An 11,813-nucleotide genomic window follows, 5' to 3' on the forward strand; every position below is an offset into this window, starting at 1 on the left:
CATTTCATTTCATTTCATTTCAAGTCAACCTACTGAACCTGAGACGAACATAGAAGGGCCTTTTTTTACCAGTTTCTCTCCTCTATCATAATTATCAGCCACTTATGTCCATAAAAGAAATGTGTGGAATTAATGTTCAGGTAACTGGATCCATTTTGTCTTCTGCTGCCACAAAACTGTTTAAATTGGCACCACAAAAACCAAAAGCAAAATTATTGTTGCAAATGAAATATTTACAATATCAAACTTGCAACAGATTTCTTGAATGCAATATTGGTGGGACATTACATTTCCTTCCTAGATCCACAGTCTGCAAACCAATGATATTTGGTCAGTTAGATGCAGTCCTACTGGACCTGAGACAGCGATGCTTGACCTCATGCAGCAGGGTGGGAAATTGTGATATTGGAAATGAAAAAGAACAGTGGGAGAAAAGGGTGCTATTGTACTATGTAAAGTCATTCAGTCACAAGAGATTGTTGGAATATTTGGTATGAAATTTGCAATGCAGTCACACTGTGCATGGTCAGTTGCATGGGCTTTAACCACTCTTAATGCCCACTCCGTATGTATGGCTGTTATGTTAAAACTCCAAGATGAAAAAGAAAGAAAAGAGTCAGAAACATGCAGTTCAGTCATAATGACTATCATTGCTATATTCAGCAATTGTGTCCTTAGGACCTGAAATCATGCAGCCAGGATCCCAACATTCAACTTTATCTCAGTTTCTTGCCTTTGAAATACTTCAGCTCCAGCTTCACTACGTAGCTCGGCTACTGAATGTCAGTAACTCTTATTATTAAAGGAGTATTATGGATTTTTTCCAGGCACATAGTGCCTTTTTATAGCACAATCCAGTAATACCTCCAGTTGTTATGAAAATGCTGTATATGTCAAACATAATTTAACTTCACATCATAGTCGTATCCGACACCTTAAAATTGGACTCTGACTCTTTACCCTTTCCAACACTCCACCTTCAGGACTTCATCATGACAATGCTCTTCCATGATGCTGTTAAGAACTGCTGCCACTAGTCTGAAGGACCTGAGTGGGGAAGCAGTACTTGGCTGGTGACTGCAGCTCTAAGGGCAAACTTTGGCCAAACAGGTGGGGCTTTTATGAACAGGTGTTAAGGCTCCCCTGAATGGTTGCCATAGGAGATTCAAAGATTTCTCAAACATGCATAAAAGAATCTGAGCAGCACTCCAGGTATGTTTTTGATGAGGGATTAACATATGAAGCTGAAATAAATTTATTTTACATAATGCACCCTGTTAAAGTTCTAAAGAATCTTTACTTGCATCAAACATTGGTCTTTATATTGCAGCTGCATATCTCAGTATTGTGAGATACAAAAGAGGAATGCACACACTCTGGATTAAGACTCACCATGAATTGTGGTTGGAGGGGCAATAAAACGAGGGTCTGGGTCATCCGAGGGAGCTGGGGAAGGTGGCGGGGGCACGAAGTTGGAGAGGGGGACCCCCTGGGTGAAGGAGTCCAGACACATAGAGTCAAAGTACTGGGCAGCCAGGGTCTTGGAGTTGTTGGCGCTGGGGTTGAGGGTCTGGGCCAGCTGGTCCAGGGTGCTGTTGAAGGGGGTCTTAAGGACACATGTTGCCCCTACACCTGAGGGAAGTCGGAGGGTGTTGATGATCTTGTGTGGCCTGGCATCTGGTGACAGCGTACTCCTGCAGTTCCAAGAACCAGACAGTTACACAACACACTGCTTCACTTATACTTGGCTCAATCCTAGGACCTCTCTTATTTAATATCTGTATGATCTCATTAGCTCAAGTTATAGCAGGAAATAAGATCAGCTACCATAACTACGCAGATGATACACAGCTCTACATTACGAAGTCACCAGGTGACTCTGAACCCATCCAATCACTGAACAGATGCTTAGAACAGATAAATGTGTGGATGTGCCAAAACTTTCTACAACTTAACAGAAACAAAACTGAATTTAGTGCCTTTTGACCTAAAGAAGAATGATCTAGTGTCGATGCACAGCTTCACTTGCTACAGCTGGAAACTACAGATCAGGCCCAAAATCTGGGATGGACTCTGACCTGAACCTTCAGAGCCACATAAAGACAGGTACAAAGTCAGCCTTCTATCACCTGAAGAACATCTCCAGGACTAGAGGACTAATGTCTCTGCATCTAGAGAAACTCATCCATGTTTATCTTTAGTCACATTGATTCCTCCTACAGCTTCTTCACAGGTCTGACTAGAAAAATCAATCATCCAGCTGCAGCTGATCCAGAACGCTGCTGCTGCTGTTCTGACTAAAATCAGGAAGATAGAAAACATCACCACAATTTAAAATCCCTACACCGACACCCTGTAGTTCAGAGAACAGACTTTAAAATACTGTTAGTTTGAACAACTTGGCACCACAATACATTAAAGATCTGCTGCTGTTGTATCAACCTTCCAGACCCCTCAAGTCTTCTGCTCTGCATCTCCAGAACCAAACATGGAGAAGCAGCATTCAATATAATCTCTGTTTGAATAGATAACAAATAACAACTTGATAAAGTTATTTATTCAAACCTGTCTGAGATGGATATAAGCATGTAACCAGCAAAAATTGGGAGATTTTAGATATTTGTGTGTTATTTCTGTTTACTTATTGCTTATTCGCAGGTGTGCAATTAAAATATTCTCCCATTTGGCCAGGAACAGTGAGAAATATGAGTCCTGTGTGTTTTTGTATATTCCACTAATTTGCCCCTTTCTGTTCCCCCATAGCTCCAAAAACAACAACAACAAAAAAACAAATTATGTAACTGCTTGCATCTTAAAAGGTGGAATGCAGCAGCAGGAGCAGGTCCAGGCACCGTTCTTGTAAGAACCACAGCTGCTGCTACCTGTACTGGGGCCTGTCTTCATTTGCGTAGGGGATGAAGTTGCCTCTGGGCTGGGTGTAGTTATGATACTGAGAAGGAGACAGGATGAGTGGTGGTAGATCCCCTGTGAAACACAACAAAACCCAGCCTTCATCACGTTTTAACCACCTGCAGCACAGCCAGCAATAAAGGCTGGAGCACAGGTTATTGATTCTAACTGAAAGGAAGAGCTCACCGATCTCAGGCACGGATAAGGCCACAGTCATAGCAACACAGACAAAGAAAGCAGGCAGGAGGATCTGGGAGAAGAGACCCTTGGTGTTTCTCTTGGCACAGTGGAACCTCTTTATGATGAGGCCATGAAACTGACTCAGTTTCAGCCACCAGCCCTCCAGCTTGAAGCTGCCCTGCCCCTCCAGGTCTTCCAGCTCTGAGGAGGTGGGATTTTCTGGATCGCCTGCAGGGAAGAGGGATGTAATGGTGTGAAAACAATAAAATCCAACTAGAAATGTGTGAATTAGGAGACATGTTCTTTTTCATTCAGGAAATCTGACTCTTTGGTTTGTTGTTTTTAAAGCAAAAAAAAAAACAAAAAACAATTGGACAGTGAGTGGATCATTTTCTCCTTCCATCTCTGCTTCCCTCTACAGTGAGACAGAACTTGAGCTAACCTCTCAGGCTGGCAGAGTCCGACTCCTGGCCGTTCTCAAACAGAGGGCAGTAATCCCCAAAGAAGTCTGCATACAGCCCCCCCTCGTCTCCACGCACTGAGCCCACAGATGAGGAAGATTTCAGTGACAGCTGGCTCTGGCTGAGCCTGGAGCACTGCACCAGATTGCTCAGCTCAACCTCAGACTTCTCGTTGTGCAGCGAGGGTCTGGTCTCAGGCGCTAGTCCATCCTGAGCCCCTGATCCCACTGACAGCTTTCCCAGTGAGCTGCCCCCAGGCGAGCTCTTCATGTCTGCAGACAGATGGGAAACCCCAGGTTACTCAGCCTGCAGGAGAAGAGGTTGAGTGGAGACTGAAGGAGTGCGGTCTGACCAGCATCACTGTTGTCCAGAGACTGGTCCTCCTCAGAGACTTTGAGGAACACTTCCTCCAGCGTGGTGTCCATCACTCCAAAGCTGGTCAGAGCCAGGCCAGCCAAGTTCTGCTCCAAAGCCTGCAAACACACACACAGTATGGTTCTAAATAAATAAAACTATCTGACTTTATTATAAATGATGGTCAAACCTTTTGCTGTGTGTCTGTATTTCTATCTGCTCAGCAAGATTAAACAGTTAAACTAAATCCAGAACAGACATTAGCTATGGCTCTGCTAAAAAGGAACATTCAAAGTTTGATGGGCAGTTGTTGCACTTTACGACCAGCAGCGTCTCTCAATTTAAAAACAACATTCTTTTAACTTTATTCCCTACCTCTTTTTCCTTTCCTTTCTTTTTGCAATTGTTTTTGTGATTTTTATTTATTTATTTTTTTACAATATTTCTTCCTAATTAAATCCCCACAAAAATCTATGTTTTTTTTTCTAAAAAAAAATATTAGTAAAAAACAAGAAGCAGACTGGACACAAACATGTTTATTTACATAAGTGGCTTCACTTTTGTTACTCGCCAAATCAATCACAAACTTGACAAACTCCATGTCCATTGTCTTTGGGACAGACACAAAGCTATTTCTATTAATTAATCTTATAAGTTGATCAATGCAATTGATAACATTTTCTCAATGAGACGAGCGATCAAAGGAGAGCCTGCATAACAGGGTTTCTGTTGGTTGAAGCTGGCAACCAGCAGAAATCTTGGCATATCGACAAATTCAGAAGACGTCAGCAGTCGTTTCAGCCGTTGTCAAGCTGTCTGATCAGTGTGATGGATTGGGCCTTCTGATGAACGCTCAAACTAATATGCTATCAATGCGATTCCTGCAGAGATTTCCAGCCCGGATGCAGGTCCTGCAGCTCACTAGCAGGATGGAATCGATCTAGTTCGGTCTGGCGGGAACGGCCATACCAATTTGGATGATTGGAATCAACAGAGATGCACCAGGAGACTTTAAGGCAGATGGAAATTAAAAAAGTCTGCCCGATTGAAAGAATATTGTCTGTATCTGAACTGTGTCTGTGTCGGCCTTGGCTGACTATCTCAAATGTCCTGGATGATTTGTAAACAAGATGCTCCTTCCCACTTTGTTCCCTTCCTCAGGGCATCTGTGCAACTATGGAGCAGAGTGCTCCCACCGACTTGCTCTCAGGTAAGAACCCTGTATCAGAGACCTTAGCCTGGGAGTGGCTGGCTGTACGGGGTTCATGGATTTACTGCACACACATATCTCATGGGTACAGACACACATTCCCTGATTTTCACCACCTTTCGCTGGCCGCAAGAATGTTGCTACTTGTGCTGGGGTTTTCGTTATGCTTCCTGTTGTGTCATTTTAACACCCTGTCTTCTTCTTCTTATCACCATTAGAGCATTTCCAAGCTTAATTACTTATTTACTGTAGACCACCATTTAGCTTTATACTATTATATCAGAACAAGACCTAGAGAAACTCCTGTTAGTTTACAAATTGTGGAGTACTTAGCAACCCAGAAAAAGAATCACACATGAAGAACCAACATTTAGCTTTTTTCTTTCTTTTGGTTTTGATGTTTTGTTTGTATTTCCTTCTAATTCATGCAAAGCACTTCGAACTGCCTTGTTGCTGAAAATGTACTATATAAATAAAATTACATTTACCTTTAATAAAACACACACACACACACACACACACACACACACACACACACACACACACACACACACACACACACACACACACACGTGGTCAGAACATGTTAAAGAAAAATAAGCTCCTTCTGAATGGGAAATACACTCTGCTTCCTTAAATTCATCAGACATAATGCTGCTCATATAACTTCATACCATCTGTTCAAATTCCACAAATAAATTCTGCTCAATCTAGAGAATATAGTGCCAAGTTGTGGCTGGAATTTATCTGCAATCTTCTCAAATAATATCTTAAAAAAAAAAGCATAGCTCAAACATTTTGGAACTAAACTCAGCTAACTAAAGGTTGATCCCCATGCAGTCTGTCTGGAAGAAATCTGCAGATTTTCACAGACCCTGTTGACTCCAACTGGAGCTGGTTTGTACCTGGAACAGCCTCTCAAAGCAGCCCTTCTTGACTGATTCGGAGGGCAGGACATAGGAGAGCTCAGTGTTGGAGTCGGACACCAGCAGGCAGGTAGCCACAAACTGCTGAATAAAGTCGGTGACCCGGGTTTCTGAGCAGGGTGACAGCGAAGAGGATGGAGATGAAGAGGAGGGAGACTTGGGCTGGCTGGCCTGGCCTAGAGGGTCAAACCAAGACACAAAGGCTGGTAAAGGCACCACAAGGACTGATATGTAGTCTAACAGTAACCAAATGAATCAAGAATCCAGGTTCAACTAATCAAATGTGGCAGGAACAATGTGAACTCAATCAGGATCAGGACAGTAAGGTTTAAGCATGGCTTGCAGCTTGATCATGTGGAATTTGTTGTTTTTTTTACACTGACAGGAAAGTTGGAGTTTATTTTAAAGCAACATCAACAATAATATTATGTTAAAGCTGCAGTAGGTAACTTATAAAAATGTGGGACTGATGATGTGTGAAAGCTCCTCTGCCTCCTCTCTGTTGTCTTACTATTATATGCATAAATACATCACTCCCAGTCAGAAACAACCAGAGACAGGAGGAAGGGCTTGGCAGTGTCAATCATGCTTCTGCAAGTGCTGCTCACTCTACTCCCCAGCTCATTTCGTACTGCTGCAGCTGTGCTAACGACAGGGACAACCTAACAATACAGGAGAGCCGTTTATCAGCCATCATGGGTGGCCATGCATTCACAGCAGTCTCTGCTGTGGGGGCGGAGCTGTATCACCGCTGAGAGGAAGGAGGAGGGGCTTGACACCTCACAGAGACAGTTACCTACTGCAGCTTTAAACATACTCATAAAACATGGCAATGAATTTACCAAACCAAAGCAGGAGATCCTGGGCATAGACATGAACACGTAGACGAATCAATGAGCATCAAGTCCTACGTTAATTCGTCGCCATCTTCAGTGTGGCATTAGAGTGGTCAGAGGTCCATAATTCATATCCTGCGTGGACTTGTTTCAATCGTTTTACAATACAAACTATCCATTGGCATAACCTTTTACAGGTACAAATGAAAGAATAACATTAAGAAGCAGAATATTGTGACTTTGCAGCCAGAAACTAGCTTCTAAACAACCAAGAAGTATTTCCAATGTAACTAAATTGGCCCAAAGTAACTACTCTGGTTATAATTTTCTTAGCTTAGCTAATTTTTTTCATACTGTGTAAGTTTTCTAATGAGAGAGAGCTAATGAGAAACTGCTGTTAGAATGGAAGTGCATTACAGATCAGAGGATTTTGGAAGGACAGGTTAGACAGGACGAGAGCTGGAGCTGCTTTTCTTCAGTCTTCTGTTTCACAGCTCATTTCCACAATGTCACATTGTGGAAATGTGACATTAGGGTTAGGGTTAAAATCTACAGATTCTACACTGACTTGTAGAATCTGTAGATATTCAGATTCTACAAGTCAATGCCCAATATGCTGAAAATCTGTTTTTTCAGAATGTGAAGAATCAGGGATGAATTTTCTATTACACTGTTAGATAATTTGTCTTTCATCCTTGGCTTTAGCCTGTGTACCAGGATGTCGCAGAAATCACTGGACTGCTCCCACTTGACCAGCAGACTGAAGCCCTTCCTGTGTCCTGTATTGGTAGCATAATATAAATATATCTGTATTTTAATATACTCCTTTTTTTTTCTTTTTTTTTACTTTTTGTGTATTTTTAAGTGAAATACCTCAGTCTGAAGTATTAGGGTATTATCTATGCTGTCCATAGCATACTGTAATTAAATATTTTTCCCTAAAAAAATAAACAGTAAGAGAAGTATAGCTGATGTTTGACAATGACTGATTTATCAAAGTGTATTGTTTTTATAATAAAATACCTAAAAATTAAAAGGAGCATTTTTTCTTCATATCTTGAAACGACAAAGTGAACATTAAATTATGGAATTGTGAAAATATGCTCATGAACACACCTCTGTAAAGCCGTGTGTCTGTTCATCAATGTCAATATAAAAGCGATTGGTCAGAATATGTTGTATCAAATATAAACATTGTGCTCTTTATTCAGAAAGCCTCCAAAACAATTAATCACATCAACAAGTTAGAAATGTTGTATTTAGTGCTTTTTTTGATTCTCAAATATATTATAGAAATGTGTGTGAGAGAATGTATCAGTGAGAGGTATTAACTTAAAATACTTTGCATTTTAGGAAGTTCAGTCCATTTACTTGGATTAGCTTAATGGAAGATATGCCACAGTCAATAAGGCGGACCCTGTGATGTATTGCAGTAACGGGCCGACCCGATCAATGAGGCATCTATGTATTCATGTCTGTAATCCTGGGGATAGAAGCAATTCTTATAAAAGAAATTTTAAACTAGATGTTGTTAAAACTACACTTACAAATATCAGGAAAAGTCCTAAAGACTTTCCAAAAGTCTTTACATTTCGGAAAGGTTCTCATAATTTGGGTTTCCAAACCCTTTTGTTTGCTTTTGGAAACAGTCAGCTAATGTACTAGAAAAGAGTACATTAGCTGACTAATGTACTCTTATTCCACTAATGACTAATGTGCTTAATTCCACAAGCAGTCAGGTTTCATAGAAAACTGTTGATCAAGACCTCTTTAAAAGATTATGGGACTGTGAGGTTACTTGGAAGGAAAATCTAAAGAAATAAGCGAGGGCTCAAGGCTGTAGATACACACCTCTGCCTTCACTTTGCTTTTTCACCAGCGTCAGTTTGTATCCATCTCCATAAGTGCTCTTCAAGAAAAGTGGTGTTCCACAGCACTTCAGCTTTCCATGTGAGATGATGGCAATGCGATCTCCCAAAAGATCGGCTTCATCCATATGATGGGTGGACAGCAGGATGGTCCGGCCTGCAGCCGGACCATCAGATAATTACTGACAGCAACACATTAAAGGACAAGAGGAACATTGGCAGCGAAGCTTTGAAAACACATGTGGGGCAGTACAGGAAACATTAGCATTAGTCAATGTTGTCAACGGCAAACAGGATCTAAACTACAATACGACCTCCATAAAACTCTGAGCCAGGAGGACTTCACTACACATGAAGAACAGGAAGTCAGACAACACTTAACGAGGCTGATCCCCTTGTGTTTAAGTCAGCAGTTACACACACACCCACACACAGCTAATGTTACAACACTTTAAATATCAACCTGGATGGAAATAAGACTGCTTTAAGATCCACTCACCCTGTTTGTACTTGAGGATCAGGTCCCAGATGGCCCTGCGGGCGTAAGGATCCACCCCCGCAGTGGGCTCGTCCAGAATGACGGCCCTGGAGCCACCTACGAAGGCGATGGCCACCGACAGCTTCCGCTTCATCCCACCTGACAGGGTCTGGACCAAGCTGTGACGCTTGTTAGATAGCTCCAGGTCCACAATCATTCTGAACACACACACACACACGCACACACACCCAATCAAGTCAAGTTTATCTATGTAGCACATTTCAGGAGCAAAGTGCTTTAGATGATTAAAACAGAACACAACAAACTACAGCAAACTACAAAAAAAGAAACATTACAGTCCAGTAGCAAAATAAAAGTCATAAACAGCTGTAATCCAATCTCAAATGAATCTATGTTTCAAATACAACTCTAAACAGGTGGGGTTTTAGTCTAGATTTAAAGGAACTCAGTGTTTCAGCTGTTTTACAGTTTTCTGGAAGTTTGTTCCAGATTTGTGGTGCATAGAAGCTGAATGCTGCTTCTCCTCATTTAGTTCTGGTTCTGGGGATGTAGAGCAGAACGAGAACCAGAACCAGAGGGGTCTGGAAGGTTGATACAACAGCAGCAGATCTGTAATGTATTGTGGTGCTACGTTGTTCAGTGATTTATAAACTAACAACAGTATTTTATAGTTTATTCTCTGAGCTACTGAGCCAGTGTAGGGACTTAAAACTGGATGATGTGTCAGGTCTCCCAATCACCAAGGTTTCTAGTGGTGGGACGGGACTTTAACTTCTGTTTAGATACAGACCATGTCCGTCCATCCATCCATCCATCCATCCATCCATTTTCTTCCGCTTATCCGGGGTCGGGTTGCGGGGGCAGCAGCTTCAGAAGGGAGGCCCAGACTTCCCTCTCCCCAGCCACTTCTTCCAGCACCTCCGGGGGATCCCAAGGCGTTCCCAGGCCAGCCGAGAGACATAGTCCTTCCACCGTGTCCTGGGTCTTCCCTGGGGCCTCCTCCCGGTGGGACGTGCCCAGAACACCTCACCAGGGAGGCGTCCAAGAGGCATCCTTACCAGATGCAGGAGCCACCTCAACTGGCTCCTCTCGACGTGAAGGAGCAGCGGCTCTACTCTGAGTCCCGGATGACCGAGATTCTCACCCCATCTCCAAGAGAAAGCCCAGCCACCCTGCGGAGGAAACCCATTTCGGCCACTTGTATCCGTGATCTTGTTCTTTCGGTCATGACCCAAAGCTCATGACCATAGATGAAGGTGGGAGCGTAGATCGACCGGTAAATCGAGAGCTTCGCTTTTTGACTCAGCTCTCTCTTCACCACGACGGACCGGTACAGCGCCCGCTTCACAGAAGACGCTGCGCCAATCCGCCTGTCGATCTCCCGCTCCTTTCTTCCTTCATTCGTGAACAAGATCCCCAGATACTTAAAGTCCTCCACTTGAGGCAGGACGACCCCCACTGACCCGGAGAAGGCACTCTACCCTTTTCCGGCTCAAGACCATGGCCTCGGATTTGGAGGCACTGAGCCTCATCCCAGCCGCTTCACACTCGGCCGCGAACCGCTCCAGTGAGAGCTGCAGATCACGACGTGGTGAAGCCAACAGGACCACATCATCCGCAAAAAGCAGAGATGCGATCCTGAGGCCACCAAAATGGATCCCCTCAACACCTCGGCTGCGCCTAGAAATTCTGTCCATGAAAGTAATGAACAGAATCGGTGACAAAGGGCAGCCTTGGCGGAGTCCAACTCTCACCAGAAATGATCCCGACTTACTGCCGGCAATGCGGACCAGACTCTGACACCGGTCGTACAGGGACCTGACAGCCCGTATCAAAGGGCCCGGTACCCCATACTCCCGGAGAACTCCCCACAAATCCCCCCTAGGGACACGGTCGAACGCCTTCTCCAAGTCCACAAAACACATGTAGACCGGTTGGGCGAACTCCCATGCACCCTCCAGGACCCTGCTGAGGGTGTAGAGCTGGTCCAGTGTTCCACGACTAGGACGAAAACCACACTGCTCTTCCTGAATCCGAGGTTTGAGTATCCGATGGACCCTCCTCTCCAGGACCCCTGAATAGACCTTACCAGGGAGGCTTAAGAGTGTGACCCCCCTGTAATTGGAGCACACCCTCTGGTCCCTCTTTTTGAACAGGGGGACCACCACCCCAGTCTGCCAATCCAGGGGAACTGCCCCCGATGTCCATGCGATATTGCAGAGTTGTGTGAGCCAACACAACCTTACAACATCCAGAGCCTCAAGGAACTCCGGGCGGATCTCATCCACCCCTGGGGCCCTGCCTCCGAGGAGCTTTTTGACCACCTCGGCGACCTCGTCCCCAGAGATTGGAGAGCCCAACCTAGAGTCCGCAGGCTAAGCTTCCTCAACAGAAGGCATGTTGGTGGGATTGAGGAGGTCTTCGAAGTACTCTGCCCACCGGCCCACAACGTCCCTAGTTGAGGTCAGCAGCACACCATCCCCACTATAAACAGTGTTGGTGCTGCACTGCTTCCCCCTCCTGAGACGCCAGATGGTGGACCAGAATCGCCTCGAAGCCGTGCGGAAGT

At 44.1% G+C, this 11,813-nt stretch overlaps 1 protein-coding gene across 1 annotated transcript in view; it reads right to left on the reverse strand.

Annotated features, from left to right (window-relative positions):
- The window catches only part of LOC106934751 (ATP-binding cassette sub-family A member 2-like), a 122,614-nt gene that overhangs the window by 12,051 nt on the left and 98,750 nt on the right, over positions 1-11,813 (reverse strand). The window contains exons 23-30 of the mRNA XM_015014850.1: positions 9,245-9,441; positions 8,729-8,902; positions 6,021-6,217; positions 3,904-4,024; positions 3,533-3,823; positions 3,097-3,318; positions 2,883-2,985; positions 1,393-1,694 (exon numbers count right to left, since the gene is read on the reverse strand). Coding sequence (XP_014870336.1) covers positions 1,393-1,694; positions 2,883-2,985; positions 3,097-3,318; positions 3,533-3,823; positions 3,904-4,024; positions 6,021-6,217; positions 8,729-8,902; positions 9,245-9,441 — 1,607 coding nt within the window. The remainder of the gene's footprint in view (positions 1-1,392; positions 1,695-2,882; positions 2,986-3,096; positions 3,319-3,532; positions 3,824-3,903; positions 4,025-6,020; positions 6,218-8,728; positions 8,903-9,244; positions 9,442-11,813) is intronic.

This window comes from Poecilia latipinna, unplaced genomic scaffold (assembly GCF_001443285.1).
Source record: "Poecilia latipinna isolate Pla-1442-1.1 unplaced genomic scaffold, P_latipinna-1.0 Scaffold1854, whole genome shotgun sequence".
In the NCBI taxonomy this organism is placed as follows: Eukaryota; Metazoa; Chordata; class Actinopteri; order Cyprinodontiformes; family Poeciliidae; genus Poecilia; species Poecilia latipinna.